Raw genomic sequence first — 18,908 nt, 5'->3', positions numbered from 1 at the left:
GTGTGGAGAGGGAGAGAAATATCGGATTCCATGAGGAAGGTCTGCACCCACTGTGCACCAGGAAGCTGTACTGCACTGGGATTCTCCGCACCCTAACACACTGAGGAGTGTTTTGAGGTATTTTGGAAGGGGGTGAGGATTAGGGAGTGGCTAGTGAATCAAAAAACTATGCAAACCCCAAAGAAGAGGAGGAAAAAGAACCATTGGGGCTACAACCCCTGTATGTGTAGTAGTAGCTGCACAGTATCAATGCTGCTGCTCCATGACCTCAGCAGGAAAGATTACTTCCTGTATTCTCCCCAGTACATCCAGCTGTATAGTACACTAAGATTTGATCCTTGATGATGATACTTTATGCTTATGTCATGAGAAACATTTAACTATTGTCCTGTCAACACTGTAAATTCAAGCATGGCAGGGAACCTGCTTACAACACAGTTGTCCCCTAACTCAGTCACCAACATTGTTCCAATTTCTAGTGTCAAATGGACCTCAGTGTTTCATGAGCTTTTTTTGTGTGGCTCTTCTATATTCTGAGGTATAATTTCAATTGTCAGATGTTTTCCCCACTATAATAGACTCCACTTGGGCTCTTTAAATATAAATGTGGTGGTGGTGGTGGTGGTGTGTGTGTGTGTGTTTCTTTGAAAATTATTTATGGGAAGCTGCTCTCCGTTTTGGCAAAGCAGGCTGAAAGCTTGAAAAGAATGTTATTCCAGTCTGTGGATTTTCTGCATAGCTGGGTAATCAGTGGAAACCCTTTGTCAAGTAATTAACACATACAAGAAACGATGTTTTGTTTTAATGTGACATGCCAAATTTCAAATATTAGTGGGCTACTTTGTATTAAAGTAAGTCTGTCATAGGTTTAGGGCCTGATCCAAAGCCCATTCAAATCTTTCCTTTCACTCCAATGAACTTTAGATTAGGTTTCCTCAGGCTATGTCCTGTGCCATGTTATTTGGCTGGGTGAAGAGGAAGAGGTGTGGAAGGCAAATCCTTGCAACAATTATCTACTCTCAAAGCTATAAAAGCACACACAGAAAATCTGATGGCAAGAAGGTATAATGTGTATCCATAGAAACTGCAAAGCAAGCAAAATTAATTCTGTTCTTCCATCTTTAACGCTCCTGTAATTGTACCTAGTTCTTTGAAATATCTGAAATAGGTCTGTGATGTTACATACACATACACTAGAGAGTCAATTCCTAAGGGCAATATTCTTCCTAACGGTGGACTTTCTTGAATTTGTAACTATTTTAAAATCAGATTATTAGTATTACTTCATCAGTGTTAATATCTTATTTTCTCAGTACAAAAACCCAGTCAAACATTCCAGTACAAATGCATGACAGTCACAATCTGCCCTATGTTTACAAAGTAGACTGCTGAACTGCTAAAATTTATTTTCTCAATCACAAATTGTGTGTTTAAACTAATACAAGATATAATTCTTACACCTTTATTCTCATGTAAATGCGTAATACAAACTCTCCATATCTCATGCAACTTTTTTAAGCCTCAATACCTTGACTACCTGGCTTGTTTGTGGGCATAAAATGTCAGAATCAGATTGCAAATATAGAACAGAGGTACATTGGATTGTAAACTCTTCTGGTCAGGAACTGTATCCTATCCTCCATTTCAACAGTGAAAAATCACAATGAGGCTTTAATCCTCATTGGGACCTATTAGCATTAGGATAGTACTAACATTAAAAAAAATGAACCAAAAACGTATAGACTAAATTGTATAGTTTTACTCAAACCGGGGCAAAAGCAGGACCTTTTTGACAGGTTAACTAAGGACAGCATGCATCATGGCAAGACATCTGTAAATATTGTCATGGATACGCTGGAATGTTCAGGGACAAATTTTCCACACAGGTGCTTTAGGAAAAGAGTTACACCTCAGGGATGGGAATGTCAAAAACTTGGCTAGATCACACTCCCTTGTCAAGTTAATTAACACGCTCCATTAGTACTGCAATTACATAATATACAAAGAGAAGAAGCACCTCTATTTTACATGTGTAAAGGTATATCTTAAGGGACTGGACAGATGTTCATAATTTAAAATTGGCCTTATCACATTTTCATGCTTTCAAAAATAAATCAGAGAAAGAAGACTTTTTGTGGGTAAGAATCACTACCCCCTTTAAAAAAAAAAAAAACAACCTACTATCACTCAACGAGACAATTTACAGAATTCAAAATGTCCAAAAAAGCTTAGGAAAATAAAGGTTAGGCTTTAAAGCAAACTGTCCATGTTGGATAATCAGAGAGGATATACATAAGGTTAAAGTTATATTCTCACTTTAATGCAGTTTCAAACTCCCATTAATGCTAATGCCAGTCCACCTCAGAGGGGTATTGTATAGATAATTCATTTATTTTTGTGATGCACTTGGATACTATAATGATACAAAAGCCCATTAGGAAATTAATAATTGTGTCAGTATTTGAATGAGGGGGGGAAATAAATAAGGCCTGGGGCCACATACTGAGCCACAGGGAGAAAACAAAATATTGAATATGTGCTCACTATGGGAGTAATGTCCATCCTGCCTTCTGAATTCCTCCTCCATGATGTCTGGGCTCTAGTAGGGAAGTTGAAAGCACAGGAGAGACAGCCTCCCTGCTCTCAGTTCTGGTACCTGAACCCTTCTGAGCAAGAGAAGCTAGGAGCAAAAATTTCAGAAAGTCTAACTTTCTCCTTGTAGCTCTCGACTGAGACATGCACCGTTACTGTGTGGGGATGGTGCATGCACAGTCTGATCAGCACTAGGAGCTGTGAGAGGCTCAAGCATGCTCAGTGATGATGGAATTTTCTGAGATTTTAGAAGCTAAAATCAAAAATGTCTCTACTGAGCATGTGCAAACTGTTTTTTCCCTCCGAAGGCCTACATAACTTCCCCAAATTATGAAAATGTTCACAATAATGGGAAAAGGCACATACATGCCACAAAGGCCACTCCTCTGCCAAACTTCAAGTCCCTGCTCCAAGGCATGGGGGCACTAGAGCTTTTTTAAATGGGCAAAACATATTTTTCCCTAGCTCCATGTTCTGAAATGACTCGATCATTTTGGCTGAAGGTTTCCAAAAACTTAATCATGAGGCAGAAATCTGGCATGGAAAAAAATTCAGTACAAACAGTTGAATTTTGGCAAAGTTATAAGTAATTAAAAATAGGGTAGTATAATGAGAAGTATTGGGCAACCTTAATAATAGGCAGTGTTACCAGCCACTGCTGACACTACTATTTCTGCTGAAGTTTGTACAGTACAAGCAAATTAAGTACTCATGTTGACCCATGTTGCACCCTCAAAGACAGCTCTGCCCTTTGTGTTGGACCTAGAATTCATCCCCAAGATAGTTCTTACGTATATTTAAATAGTGGGATTTTATACATACTGGCAAGTTATAAAGTTCTACATGTTCTTACCCTTATGGGTGTTTTTCCACTCAATACTGTATTGGATTTGCTTATGTAATACGAGCCATAGGAAAACATATGCAATATTTATATAGGGTTATTATCCATTTAAAAAAATTGAGGTTGTTGTCTGACAAGACGCACATCTGCCAACTTCAAATTGCACCACAGAACTTCAGTAGCTCACGTATACTACAAAACATGGATGCTCCTGAACTACTAGATTAATGTTGTAATATGTGGAAATAAATCTAACAGCATAAAATGTGTGGAGGTGGGGTGGGTTGGGGAATCAGGTGTGTGGTGGATGATTGATCATGGCAGGATACTGTAGATTCTCTAAAAGATCTTGCATAAAACTGGTGGAAATACAGATTAATCTCATAACACAGAAAGAAGGATGCTGCAATATTCAAAGAGTCGCTCTAAGGGTTCTCGCTCATGCTCACATGGGAGCAGCACTGCAGCTGCTAATCAGGCCTTCCTACAGTCCCATGATCCCTCTCGTCCCTACTGATTCTAGTCACAGTTGAAGACAACACCACTTATCCCCTCTTCCATTCAGCCACTGGAGCAGGAAGACCACCCCAACTGCCTCTTTTCGCCAAAAATCAGGCAGAAGAGAGATGATTCTACCTCTTTTTATCTACAATCAACAAGAGAGAATGTAATCCTAAAACAGCAATTATGTTAGATAACAGAAAGGCAACTAAGGATCTAGTCCTGCAAATTCTTACTCAGATTAAGGAGGCAGCTTCCATGAGTAAAGTTTACTTCCAGGAGTAAAGGTTTGCAGGCTCGAGTCCCAAAAACTGAGGAATGTTTCTTTTGTTCTCTGTTTTTGATTTTAACGTGAAGCTAAAGTTGTAGCCCAGATAGGAATGAAATCACATCATGACACTCTTATAGGCAGCACACAAGTTGGCACCCAAAATACAACTTTGTTTCTCAATTTTTATTAAAAAATAAATAAATGAAGTTTAGACAGACTTTGAAAACCACCCACAAAATTCAGGAAGTGTTTAGATACTTTAAGGAAAAGGTCAGTCTTCATATTGGACATTTTGAAGGTAGCTATTCCTCGAGAAAGACTAATTTCTTTTGACTTTAGGAAAATATAAATAAGCTATAACTGAGATGATATGTTTGAAAATAGCTAACGAGCATGTGCAGTAGCTATAGTGCACATTATTATGGACATACAAGAGGCTTCAGTGTTCAGTTCTGCTGATTACATGAATAAACATTGTTAGTATGCAAAATCCTATTAACTCAAGGGGATTTAGCATAATTTTGTAACAGTTCCATTTGTGTTGTCTGATCGACTGGGTCAACAAAATAAAGACAGATGGCACTGAATTAATTCTAATGCTTCTTTATTGCAATGCTGACATTACAGTTTCCTCTGCTGCATTCACAGCAACTACAGCTTCCCCAGTTTAACATTCTCCACAACTAAAAATGATACCATCTAGTGAAATACGTTAATATCTACACTGGACATAGTACCATGACACTGTATTCATTTAAGGTATGTCTATACTCCAATTAAACACCCGCAGCTGTCCCATGTCAACTGACTCAGACTCGGGCTAGGTGGCTGTTAAATTATGGTGTAGGCGTTCGGGCTCAAGCTGGACCTGAGCTCTGGGACCTTCCCCACTCACAGGAGAGAGTGATGAGCCTGAACCACCTACACCACAATTAAACAGCCCCTTAGCCTGAGCCCTGAGAGCCCAAGTCAGCTGACATGGGCCAACTGCACGTTTTTAATTGCAATGCAGACTTACCCATACAGAACAAGCAGCTTTATAAAGGATAAGGTGCTCCAGTCCAGGTAGAGTAAAATGAATTGAATGCATTAGTCCTCACCGCCTTAGGAAAAGGGACCCCCCAAAAAATAAAACCCCCAATCCATGCAAATAATATAAATGACTGCATAACACACATAGGGATTGTTGTCCCACAATAATGGGGTATGGGTCACTAGCCAGCTATGCAGCAGCACTTCTGAGGTTTCCAGCTCCCACTTGCTAACCTGCTGTGCCTGTGCTTCCAGCATGGTTTGGCTCATCTGACCCTTCCAATCATTAGGAACCTGACAACCACCAATAGTAGATTTTACACAGATATATGCATTTGCCTATTTGTCCTTTTCCTAATTTTCTGATAAGGACACAAAGAGACAGACTACTGCTGTGATTAATATAAAAGGAGAAAAAACAAACAAAGGATGTCCAACCTTTCACGCCTCATTTATATCATGTTTACTCACACCACAAGAAATTTCAGAACAAGAAAGAAAACTGATTCTCAAAGGAAATAAAGTAATGAAAAAAATCTAACATCTCTTACAGAGACAGACCACTGGCACATACCCTGCCTCTTAAGAGAATTTATGTTTCCAATTTTGTTACTTCCATCTGTTTTTTTAATCCATCTCTGGATGGGTAGTCGGAATCGTTATGTTGGCCTCCCATGCTGTCTTACTTGAAACCATTAAGTTGAAGTGCTTAACAGCACCTAGTAACTTGTGCATTTGTCTCACATTGCATTATGCCATGTCATCCTGGGTGGTGATCTATTACAAGTGTGAACCTGGTATCTAAGAGATAATACCTTAATGCACCATGTCTCAAAGCAGGGGACATGTTTCCAAGCTTGAGAATGAACTGGCCGGAGTTGCATACAGAGTTCTTAGCTGTTCTCCAGAGTCTCAGCTTTCATGTTAAAAAAAAAAGTTAGTCTCAAGCAATTATGGTGGTTTGGAAAACCTTCAGTGTGAAGCAAGTGTAACCAATGCAGCAGGCATCTGCCTGAGTTTTCAGAGAACCTTTAATGTTAGCTCAGAGGTATGATTGGCTCCATTCATGTTCATTGGAGCTAACTCAGATGCCAATTATGATACATTTAAACATCAACATGACTTAACTACTCCACTATTCAAAGCATGTAAGAAAGGACAGGAAGTATTATATTATGAGCTCTATTCCAGTGTTGTCTGAAGTGGCCTGAGGGCATGGTATAAAAGATATATGAATTAAAATAAGGAAGCCTTTAATACCACATTGCAGAGTTGAAAAGGGGTGCAATTGCTTTCATTTTCCTGAAAGGGGGCTCACTTTGGGAAATACTACCTTAATGCTTCCAGCTCCTACTTCACAATAAGACATTTTTCAATCATACTGTACCATTGCTTTCGATACAACTTTCTACTTATAGAATTGAACGTTCTTCTCTTTCCCTCTCTTGGTACAGGACAGCTCTCAATCCTGTCTCTGACACATTAGTTTGCATTATGAATGGTTTATTAAAGTCCAGACTAATTAACACAGATTCTGAAAAAGGGGTCTTCTTCGGGATATCTAAAGGTCCCTGACATTCCCTTGGCCAGATTACGTTTTTCCTTTTGGGTTTCTTAATTAAGCCTGTCAAGATGCTGTAATATGAGAAAACTGTGGAATGAATTTCTGGCAAATCTTGGCTAATCCCATGAAAGATTTCACTTTCATTTTGGTGGTAGCCTCTGCTTTTATCATTGATACTTCAACTTTTACTTCCTCATTCCTAGTATCCCTGATTTCTAGCTTCAGAGCTGCCTAGTAGATGTTGCTGGGGATTAATAATCAACCACTGTTAGATATGCCACACACTGACCTGACTCTCCAAAAGGGAAAATAAAAGCAAAAAAATCCAAACAATCTCTTAAAGAGATATATGACCCTGTCACATATCAATAGCTTGTGATCCCAACACATTGTTAATGGAAATTCTTTAAACTGTGTCTGTCACTTGGCACTAGAATACCAGATACTATAGTCATGGGGGACCAGATGGATAGAGGAGATTTAGCAAATTTGAAGCATCCCCTCCAGACACAGTGACTGGACTTGCTGTTTGTGCACATCCTTCATAGTACAGCATCCAAGACTCAAACCTAGACTCCTGTAGTTTATAGGCAGCAACTCTATCAGACTGCAAAAAAAGCTGGTCTCTGGCTACGTCAGTGGAAACCCAGCACAGCTTGTCTCAGCGGGGCATCACTTGTTGTATGTCTTACACACCATACCTGAGATAATCACTAAACAAGGCATTAACAACACTAGTACATCAACTGTTTTGAGTTCTGTATTCAATAGCTTGTACAACTGCTACCCTTATTGGCAGTCTCACTAGAGGAGCCATTCTGATATTTGGACTACAAAATTGACTCTACTTGTGAGATCAACTGTAAGAGGTGAGTGAAAGTTCATAAAATGTCACAATAACCTATAACAATAAATCTTGTAGGGAAAAGGTGCAGAAAGGAGACAGACTGAATTAGTCCAAACAAAAAAGGCCTACTGATATAATTCAAGGACTCTGTTAAGAATATGCCTGATAAACAAGAACAGTGTGAGACCAGAAATCAATGAACCAAAATTGGTGTGTCAGAAATTTGGTCTAACTGGTGAATAAAAAAATGAAAGGACAGGCTATTCCACCCATCACTCCCTTTAGGGGTTCTCATTGCCATCACTCCCGTGGGGGGAAAAGCTAGCTACCACGATGCTGACTGACCGAAAGACAAGAGAAGGGGAAGGAGACAGCTTCACTCTCATGGATGCCACCCCCATGTCTCTTAGGACTTCAGACCTTTTTATCCTTATGTCCTGACAAGGCCAGGCCAAAGAGAGGGAGTTAGATGACCTCAACAGAGGCTCCTGCTAAATCCCAAATAACATCTGGGATGTGAAACTGTCATCCCCCCTCACACACACATACACCTTCTGTGTTCTTTTTCTTCCCCACCTTCTTTCTTTCTCTTTTCTATCCATCCTCTTTTACCGTCTGTCCAATAAGACTATTTTGCAACACTGCTGTAAGCCTGTGACCAGAAAGAGGCAGCTAAATTCAATGCCCCAAACAGCCCAATGCTTGTACAATTTTGCCTAATCTCAGAGTGGTTGATAAGACCACGTATAGTGCCTATGTTTCTCCAGCAGTGAGGCTGCAAATGAGAATCAACATCAGAGACAGAAGCTAGATTTTCTCTCTTCGCTATTTTTTCTCTCCTCCTTTTATGTATGTTTGTCTTGTTTTCTTCTAGGAAACAGGATCAGACTTTAATAGCAACAACAACAGCTGTAGCCCATCTTAACTAATTTCTTCTCCTTTCCACAAAAAGTACAAGTTATTACCATCTAAAACACTGTCAAACATGGAGGTTTTCCTTCTAAAAACTCTCTCCAGCTAAACAACAAGGAATGTTGTTAAAATGAAAGCCTTGCTTAATAATTAACATTTCAAATTCTTTAATTGCCCCCTCCAGCCCCCATTTCTTTAATAAAGGGTTAAAAGGATTTTTAATAATGTGTTTGGCATGGTACTAAGCAGGCTGATGCCTCTGTATACCAAACCCTGAGCCTTGTTTAAAACTGTCTGATGTTGGACCATGACTGGATTATGTTAACACCTTTAACTCATTGGGCACATATATTCCATCTGAATTAATACAACAGGGCTAAGGAAGACTAAATTTCTCTGCCCCCTTAAAATGATTCATTCCTGAACCGGGACGAAGCTCCTTGGTATGGTGGTGAGGGAAAGATTTAATCACTTGTACTGTATCTGTTCCATTATGAAAATGGTGGTTGATATGTTTTAAAAGTACTAGGTACTGTGACAGGGTCAGGCCAGATGTCTACAAGAGAGTGGTCGAAGGTAGATACATTAGTTCCAGGTTAAGCAGGTCCCTTTTCCCTGGGTAAGATAACAGGGACTATTCCAGAACACTCAGAAACTTTCTAGAACTAATTAAGGCAGGAGGCTAATTAGGACACATGTAGCCAATTGGGAAGCTGCTAGAATTAATTAAGGCTAATCAGAACACCTGGTTTAAAAAGGCTCTCACTCCAGTTAGTGAGGTGTGCATAAGGAGCTGGAAGTGAGAGGACGTGCTGCTGGAGGACTGAGGAGTACAAGCAGAAGTGACGCCAGGGTTTTTGCCGCCCTAGGCAGCAGCGCTCCTCCTCTGAAGCTGCGTTCTCAGCAGCGGGGGTCCTTCTGCTCCGGGTCTTCGGAGCACTTCAGCGGCGGGTCCCAGAGCGAGTGAAGGACCTGCCACCAAATTTCCGCCGAAGACCCGGAGCGGAAGAAGCCCCTCTGGGCGGTCATGGTTCTTGGCAGCATTTCTGGAGCCACTTTTCTTCCCGCCCAGAGGAATCGCCACCAAAATGCTGCCCCCCACATCCTGCCGCCCTAGGCGACTGCCTAGTGGAAGTGCCAGCCCTGAGTATAAGCGTTAACAGACATCAGGAGGAAGGTCCTGTGGTGAGGACAAAGAAGGTGTTGGGGGAACACATGGGGAAGTAGCCCAGGGAATTGTAGCTGTCGCACAGCTGTTCCAGAAGGCACTCTAGACAGCTGCAGTCCACAGGGACCTGGGCTGGAACCCGGGGTAGAGGGCAGGCCCGGGTTCCCTGCAAACCTCTCAACTCCTGATCCAACACAGGAGGTTCCACTGGAGGGGAAGGTCTCTGGGCTTTTCCCCGACCCACATGGTGGATCAGCAGAAACTGCGGGGATTGTTTTTACTCTTTTTTCCCCATACTGGCCAGTGATGAGGTTATCTGAGTGAACAGCAGATTTAAGCCATGAAAGTGGCCAAACTGAGGGCTACTGTGAATCTCTGAGGCGAGCAAAATAAGTGCAGAATTCACCAAGGTAGAGGAGGAACTTTATCACAGTACATATTAAAATGATGGTCCAAAGCCACAAAGTTTGCATCTGAATCTGAATGTCCTAAAGCTTGAAAGTGTTTGAATCAGAGATTTTTTTTCCAAGCCCACTTAAAATATCATGGTCTCAAACTTTACTGCAGAAATAACTGGGTTACTCGTCTGTTTCCATCTTAGAATGAAATCCCCACTGGCACCCTATGCAGAAGGCCAGCACAAGTCCAATATGTCATATAAGTCAAAACAGGGTTGAAGAATGCATAGGCCTTTTGCAGATCCTCTGCACAAGGGCAAATTTCATCCTTAAAGATAGTCTTTTCTTTTTTTTTTTTTACCTGAAACGAAGATTGGCTGTTATAATTCTTTAACTCCTTGTTGGCTCCTCGAAACAACAGAACTCTTGCACAGCTGTCCTGCAAATTGGAGAAGGAAGAACTTGTTAATTATAATCTTTAATCACCAAAAACAGCCTTTAAATTATAAGATTTGGTGGTGATTTTGGCATATGTTTTTGAACATAAAACAATAAGTCAACAGTCCAAGAAATATGAAACTCTCTTCCAATCGAGGATTTAATTGATTAAAATAATTTTAATTTCCAATATATTTGGAAAATTCTTAAATACTGTAGTTATGGGCACAGTTCAATTTTCCAATGTACTGGAAACAGCATAAGAACATAAGAATGGCCATACTGGGTCAGACCAAAGGTCCATCTAGCCCAGTATCCTGTCTTCTGACAGTGAACAATGCCAGGTGCTTCAGAAGGAATGAACAGAACAGGTAATCACCAAGTTATCCATCCCCTGACACCCATTCCCAGCTTCTGGCAAAGAGAGGTTAGAGACACCATCTCAGCCCTGCATGCAAGTGTAAGTAACAATTAAGGGGACCGCAGTATTTATTGAGATTTAAATACCTTGTTAACAATTCAGAAAAACATATTACAAAAATTCCATCAAGTTATTAAACAAATCAGATTTTACAGCAAAATTAGTATTTTCAAATTAAACTTTGTACGTTAAAGGTCTTTGATCATGTTGATACCTTCCAGCCAATGGGAACTGTTCAAGGAATAAATTATTGTGTTATATGATCAAGGGTACCACAACCTGGCCCTAAATACTTAATATAGACATCCACTAAACAGAAAGGACAGATTATTACCTCAATTTTACTTTGATTTATCAGAATATATCTCAAACTAAGCAATTAGCAGTTTTTAATGCAACAGTATATTTAATACAAGTTTTTTGAAATAAACTTTTTTTGAGCTGCTCATACTATAACAAAGTCAGTCCTCCATACACAAATAACAATACCACAACACAAAACTAATATACCCCAACCTCCTCTCCAAATGATGAGAGACCAGTTTACATGAGATCAGGTTCTGCTACAGAATATGTAGTTGAACTCCTATCAGTATAATTTTTTAGTTGAATACACTGTATTGCAGTAAGACACTAGTTTATTCTGTTGTAAAATATTACTGATTACACTGCTCTACAGCCAAAATTCTTCTGAAATAAATGTAGTCAAACTTTACTAATTCTGGGTCACTGAAAACGAAAATGATGCTTAAAATTGTTGATTGGCTCTAGTTTTCAAGATATGCTATTGGGTCAGTATATACGACCCTTGACTTGGGAATGGCGGAGGATAAGTGAGTTATAAAGGGAAGGGATCTCAATTTAAACCAGAAATGACTGAAATACATCTTTGACTGGATCTACGAATAAATCTATGACGGTTTTGGTCAGTACTTGTTTTTTAGGCAAAACAATGAATGATGCAATCTGAAGCTAGTATTGCGTCATACATTATATGAATTGCATCATGTTATTCCTAGAAGTCATGGATGATGCAATCATAACGAAGCTTACATCACTCTGCTGAACAAATTGCCCTATATCAGCTCTAGAAATCATACAGTGTCCTGTTCTCTTGTTTGTCAGTGTTTGATTTTGCAAAGGGACACATTTCTGTTTAGCCAAAGTGAGCAGAGATGCCTCGTACTTGTGTGAACAGTGCAGATAACTTCTGCTATGTTTGTGGTGAAGTGACTTTTGCATCACAAAAGTGCAGTATAACCACTATGGTTAAGAAAGCTTATCACCTTTCTTTTGGCTGCAAAATTGGAGATCAGGACAAGAGGTGGGCCCCACACATATGCTGCAACACTTGTGCAACAAATCTTCGCCAGTGGTTGAACAGGAAAAGGAAATCTATGCCTTTTGCAGTGCCAATGATTTGGAGAGAGCCAACAGATCATACCAGCAATTGTTACTTCTGCATGGTGCCTCCAGTTGGGAAAGGTGTGTCAAAGAAGAAAAAGTGGATTGTGCATTTTCCAAACTTTCCATCAGCTATACGCCCAGTACCCCACGGAGAAGGACTGCCGGTTCCTGGTGCACCAGAATCATTCTCACTTGAGTCAGACGAGGAAGAGGAAGAGGATGAAACTTCTGGTCCTGAACCACCAGTGTCACAGGACCCACATTTTCTCCCATCCTCCTCCTCTGAACCACACCTCATAACACAAGGTGAACTGAATGACCTTGTCAGGGATTTGGAACTACCCAAGGGTAAGGCAGAGCTGTTGGGCTCCAGACTACAGCAGTGGAATCTCCTGGCAGGTGATGTTAGGGTTTCCATGTTCCGTGACCGTCAAAAGGATCTTGTCCCATTCTTCTTCATGGAAGGTGATCTTGTAGCCTGCAACAACATCGATGGTGTGATGGCAGCCCTCAACATCGTTCACGATCCAGATGAGTGGAGACTGTTCATTGATTCATCGAAGACGAGTCTTAAAGCTGTTTTACTGCATAATGGCAATGTTTTGCCATCAATTCCAGTTGGTCATGCAGTCCATATGAAGGAAACCTATGACAACATGAAACAACTTTTGAGGTGCATAAACTATGACAGTCATTGGAGCCTGGGAGGAAAAGTGTTCAGCATCCACCACTTGTTGAATCAAGGAAGATTTTGTTACCACCTTTACACTTCAAGCTGGGTCTGATGAAGAACTCTGTCAAGGCCATTGACAAAACACAAGCAGCTTTCAAGTACCTCCATGGAAAATTTCCAAGGTTAAGTGAAGCTAAGATAAAGGAAGGTGTCTTTGTTGGTCCTCAGATTCGTGAACTTCTTCGAGATGATGCATTTGACCATGCACTGCGTGGCAAGGAAAAAACGGCATGGAAAGCCTTCCAGTTAGTGGCAATAAATTTTCTCAGAAATAACAAGGCAGGTTACAGGTTGTTGGTGGAAAACCTCCTCAAGGCAAACAAAAGCCTTGGTTGCAACATGTCACTAAAGATACATTTTTTGCACTCTCATCTAGATTTTTTTCCACCCAACTGCAGAGCAGTGAGCGACGAGCACGGCGAGTGATTTCACCAGGACATTGCAACAATGCTATCAGGGCAAATGGAGCCCATCAATGCTTGCAGAGTATTGCTGGACAGTGACAAGAGATGCTCCATTTAATGAATACAAGAGACAAGCCAAGAAGTGCCGAGTAGACACTGAATAGGACTAAACTATGTACATAATAGTTTATTGCCTTTTGTTTCATAATAAATTTTATTTATATAACCCTTTTGCTGATTTTTAAAGTATTACATAAACAGGACAGGTGAAATATTATCATGTAAAGAAACCATAAACACATGAAAAGACCTAGGTTTACAATTTATGATTAAAACTCTACTATCTACACAATATACATAGACATAAAATGTAAAAACTTAAATATCTTAGAAACAGTAGCCAATCAGTTGTTTTAATTGTCATATTTGAATTCAGCACATCAAAATACATAATAAATAGCACATTTTATCTCTGAAGCAGACAACTTCTCAAAAATTGTAGACCAGTGTTATAACCTCATAGAAATTTTTCTATAGATCTGACATTTTTCAGCACACTTGACTTTTTCTTGATCCATATATAGTATTCTATTTCCACATGTCGTCTTTAATGTTCATCTCAGGACATGTACTAAACCAGTCTACAATTCAGAATGTTTTTATGTGTCTTGTCTATTAGCTCGGCTGTGCATTTTGGATTTGTTGTCATGTTACATTAGAAAGTTCCAGTCAACGAGATAGTTGAATGTGCTATCTTCTGCTTATAAATATAATAGTAAGTGTGCAGCTACAGAGAACAGAGCACATAATTTACTGTTTTTGTGACAAGCTTATAAATCAAATCCTGATTCACAGACGGGTGTACATACGGAGACTGCCCTTAAAAGTAATTTTCCTCATTCTGCTTTCCGATATACTGAGCCAGATCCTTGGTCCTGGTAAATCCCTTCTACTGCCCCCTTCAGCACAAAGAGGACTTATAGTTGCCCTAACTGGCCCCTGGGTGCCCCCAGGATCAGGGTTCCATAAAGACAGATAACATAAAGCCCTTTTTGCCACCTACTCCCTGTTCTGCTTGACAGGGTAAATCAAGCAGGTTGGCTCTGCATTTCTAGCAGGGCCGGCTCTAACTTTTTTGCTGCCCCAAGCAGCAAAAGAAACCGCCGCCGGAACCCCCCACGCCGAGCGCCACGCCCTGCACCGCCCCCCCCCCCCCCCGCCCCCCCCCCCCCCCCCGCGCCCCCCCCCCCCGGCGCCCCCCCCCCCCGTGGAATGCTGCGCCGCACTGCCCCCCGCCACCCCAAGATTGGCCGCCCTTTACCAGGTGCCGCCCCAAGCATGTGCTTGGTTGCCTGGTGCCTGGAGCTGGCCCTGATTTCTAGTCAGGATTCTAGCACCTGTCACAGAGAGGTAATTTAATATTTTTAAAATGGATAGGATGCTAGACAATATAGTTATATATAGGACCCTACCAAATTCATGGTCCATTTTGGTCAATTTCATGGTCATCGGATTTTAAAAATCATAATTTCATGATTTCAGCTATTTAAATCTGAAATTTCATGGTGTTGTAATTATAGGGGTCCTGACCCAAAAGGGAGTGGTGGGGTGGTCATAAGGTTATTATAGTGGGGGTTGTGGTACTGCTACTGTTACTTCTGCGCTGCTGCTGGTGGTGGCGCTGCCTTCAGAGCTGGGCACCTGGAGAGTGGCGGCTGCTGGCCGGGAGCCCAGCTTTGAATGCAGAGCCACCGCTAGCACCAGCGCAGAAGTAAAGATGGCATAGTATGGTATTGTCACCCTTACTTCTATGCTGCTGCTGGCAGGGTGCTGCCTTCAGAGCTGGGCACCTGGCCAACAGCCACCCCTCTCTGGCCACCCAGCTCTGAACGCAGTGCAGAAGTAAGAGTGGCAATACCGTGACCCCCTAAAATAACCTTGCGACCTCCTTGCAACTCCCTTTTGGGTCAGGACTCCCAATTTGAGAAACACTGGTCTCCCCCATGAAATCTGTATAGTATAGAGTAAAAGCACACAACACCAGATTTCACAGTCCGTGACATGTTTTTCATGGTTGTGAATTTTGGTAGGGCCCTAGTTATATAGTATTTCCTACCTGTGCAAAGAACCACATCAAACCAATAGCTCATAAATATATGTTTTTTTTAATTTTTTTTTTAAATTCATGGTACCATAATGTTTTTCCAAAGATTTTTACATATTAATAATCAGCCAAGAGAAAATTCAAGTGCTATAGCCTAAAGAAAGAGCTAAAGATTTAAATAATGTTGATAGGGCTTTTGTTCTAGCATGCCAACAAGTGACCCCCATTTCAAATGCATACCAGATGATCATAGGCTGACGCACTGCATGTATCATTCATGTAATATTTACTATTACAATATGTTCTACTAGAAAATATGGGAAGTGTGGATTACAAGCTTGCATATTAAAGATCCAACTTTTCTGACTTGGTCCACAATTTGATCATTAAGGTATTGTGTGTCCTGAAACTTACAGTATTTATAAACTGATTATTATTTAATTTTCAGATTCACATTTATTTTATAATTTATTTGTCTTTCATAAAACACAAAATAGTTCTGAAAATATATTTCCCCTTCCCCCGCCCCTCTCTTTTTACAGTTCCTATCCAACAGTTCAACTGTTCTGGTTTGTTTCAGGGTTTTACAAATTTTAGTACATTTGTATTGTTTGGGCAATTAATATGTGTACTAAGCTTTAGCTCACAGGGAGTTTTATAACCACAAAATATTGGGATTTAGGGTGTTTTATAAAACATGAGAGACTCTGCCCATGGTACAATGTGCAGGACAGAATTGCAACACTTTACAGGTCCTTTTTGCTTAAATTTCAGTTTATATATTGGCTATGCTTTCAAATTAAATACATTGGGATTCTACAATAGTTATTTTATGCCTTTTAAAATTTTGGACATGATTTACAAATGTAAATGCAACTGTTGTGTTTGTTGCCACACCACAATATAATTGTATTCCTATTGCCTTATCAATAAAGTTAATCAAATATTTTCCATCAAAGATGTACCATGAAAATGGTATTTTTCACTAAAATGAAAGTTCTCATAGAGTATGTTTGTTATGGTTGAATTTTTTTATAAACAGATTATTTTCCAGTTTACCCCCTTCTCTCTCCTTCCCCCCTCTTTTTATTTTTTCCCTTTCAGTGAAAAGAGAGATAAAAAGGAAGGGGATGGGGAAGGATTAGAAAACATTTCTTATAGCAAAGAGCTGAATCTATTTAGCTAATAAAGAGAAGGTTAAAAGCTGATTTGATTAGCTTATAAGTATCTACAAGGGGAACAAATATTTAATGATGAGCTCTTCAATCTAGCAGAGAAAGGTATAACAAATCCAACTGCTGGAAGTTGAAGGTAGGTAAATTCACACTGGATAAATGGTGCAAAATTTAATGTTGAGGTTAATTAACCACTGGAACAATTTACCAAGAGTCATGGTAGATTCTCCATCACTAACAATGTATAAATCAAGATTGGATGTTTTTCTAAAAGATATTTTCTAAGAATTATTTTGGAGAAGTTCTATGGCCATTGTTACAGAGGAGGTCAGCTAAGATGATCACAGTGGTCCCTTGTGGCCTTGGAAATCTATGAAGAACTGAAAACCCAAAACATTTTCAGATTTTAGTTTTTTTTTTTCCAATATTCATGGGACAATTCCCATTAAAAGCAATTTGCATTTTTCCACCAGCTCAGTTTATCTGTTGAAAAAAAGGCTACATCACATATTTAAATATTAAGATTCTTCCTACCAATGCTACAATTCTTGTTTTGGACAAAGTACAGTATTGACAGTTTAATAACCTTTGATATTTACCATTTAATGCAGTTTACTTATGGTATATAAAATAAACATGAAGCAGCTTTTTAGCCATCGGGGTTTAAGTGAATTTTATAAAGGTGTGTGGGTTGTCAGCAGATTCGATTTAATTTGTTGCCTAAAATCAAATATCTATTAGTTGATTTCCTAGTAGCACAGAAGTAAAAAAAAGTTCAATAGGTTGTATTTTAAAGGAATGTACATGTCATATTTGCATAATTTATAAAATACAGACTAATAATTTCTAATTTTTTTCTCTTGCTAGAATTTTATTGAGAGACCAGGGGCTGTAAAGTGACCTTAAAACAAAAACTTATTTAGGTCCTCATTTAATTGGCATCCAGGAAGGGGGAATTACTGACTGATGAGAGTATTTCCCAGCAACTCAGGTTGGGTTTAAAACAAAATCAAATGGGTAATGACTCCACCTACAGGAATTACAGGGTAAAAAGGACACTGTCACCCATCCTGTCCTCCCCATCCCACCTCCCTCCCTTTTGCCATAAGATAACACATTATTTAACAGAAGGAACAAAGAAATGGATTAGTAGAGATCTATAACAATAACTTACTGGTTATAATAATAACACTGCCAGTAAATAATTATTTATTTTCACACATCCCTGATCAGCCAGCCCTGAAAACAGGGAACATGTGGGATATAACAGTGAAATTACAGGATGCAAAGGCTCCAGTAAAAGATCCAGAAGGAGAACTTCTTGGCTCAGAAATGTCCACTAAAACTACTATATGCAAGGATTGCAACGTGTGGTAAAGGTTTGTGAACTACAGTACGTGAAGTTTCAATATAAGCTTTTTGTCCTCCTTAATGTTACACAAAAGTCCATCTGGTGTCGATGGGCCTTCCTTGTTAGCCAGGACATAACATCTTTTGTTGAAGAGCAGCACTTTACACTAGCTAATGTCTCTCTCCTCTCTGGTGATTTACAGAGGGTTACAATACAAATGCTTAAATATTACCTTGCAATATGGGTCACAGATGCTATAAGTGAGCTTAACGTATGCAGCAACCCACAAGCATTCAAGTCTAAACACTCATTCTTATAATACTAATAGCATTCTTATCATACTAATACCTATTTTAACTTTACTAACACACAGGCTTCTCCAGCATCCTTGTCAGCAGCCTTCAAGGTAGATTTGTCCTCCTCCCGCTTCTGAGCTGAGTTGCTCCCTTTTCAACCCCTTCTCCGGTTAGAGCATGCTCTGCAGGGCTGAAGTGGGGGAGCTACCTGGGCCCAGTATTGTCCTTTAACCCCTTCCAGCCCAGTGTGGGGTTTGTATACCCCACCACACAGGCTTTGTGCTGGCCCTTATGCCCTTTTGGCCATGGCCCTACTTACAACAGCGGGTCCAGACAAAGCCTTGAGCACGCTATCTAATACAGCTCTCATTGCCTTGTTACCTGAATACCGCAACCAACAATAAGCACTGCAGTCAGCAGGAAGGATTTGCAGAACTGGATTCCTAATAA

General features: G+C 40.0%; 1 protein-coding gene across 3 annotated transcripts in view; it reads right to left on the bottom strand.

Annotated features, from left to right (window-relative positions):
* Positions 1–18,908, bottom strand: part of SHANK2 (SH3 and multiple ankyrin repeat domains 2) — a 621,242-nt gene that overhangs the window by 463,655 nt on the left and 138,679 nt on the right. For all 3 annotated transcript variants that reach the window (XM_034769724.1, XM_034769725.1, XM_034769726.1), the window contains exon 10: positions 10,491–10,568. In XM_034769724.1, the coding sequence (XP_034625615.1) occupies positions 10,491–10,568 (78 nt within the window). The remainder of the gene's footprint in view (positions 1–10,490; positions 10,569–18,908) is intronic.

This window comes from Trachemys scripta, chromosome 4 (assembly GCF_013100865.1).
Source record: "Trachemys scripta elegans isolate TJP31775 chromosome 4, CAS_Tse_1.0, whole genome shotgun sequence".
NCBI lineage: Eukaryota > Metazoa > Chordata > Testudines > Emydidae > Trachemys > Trachemys scripta.
Note: the sequence above shows the minus strand (reverse complement) of the source record. Positions and strands in the feature narration are given on the sequence as shown.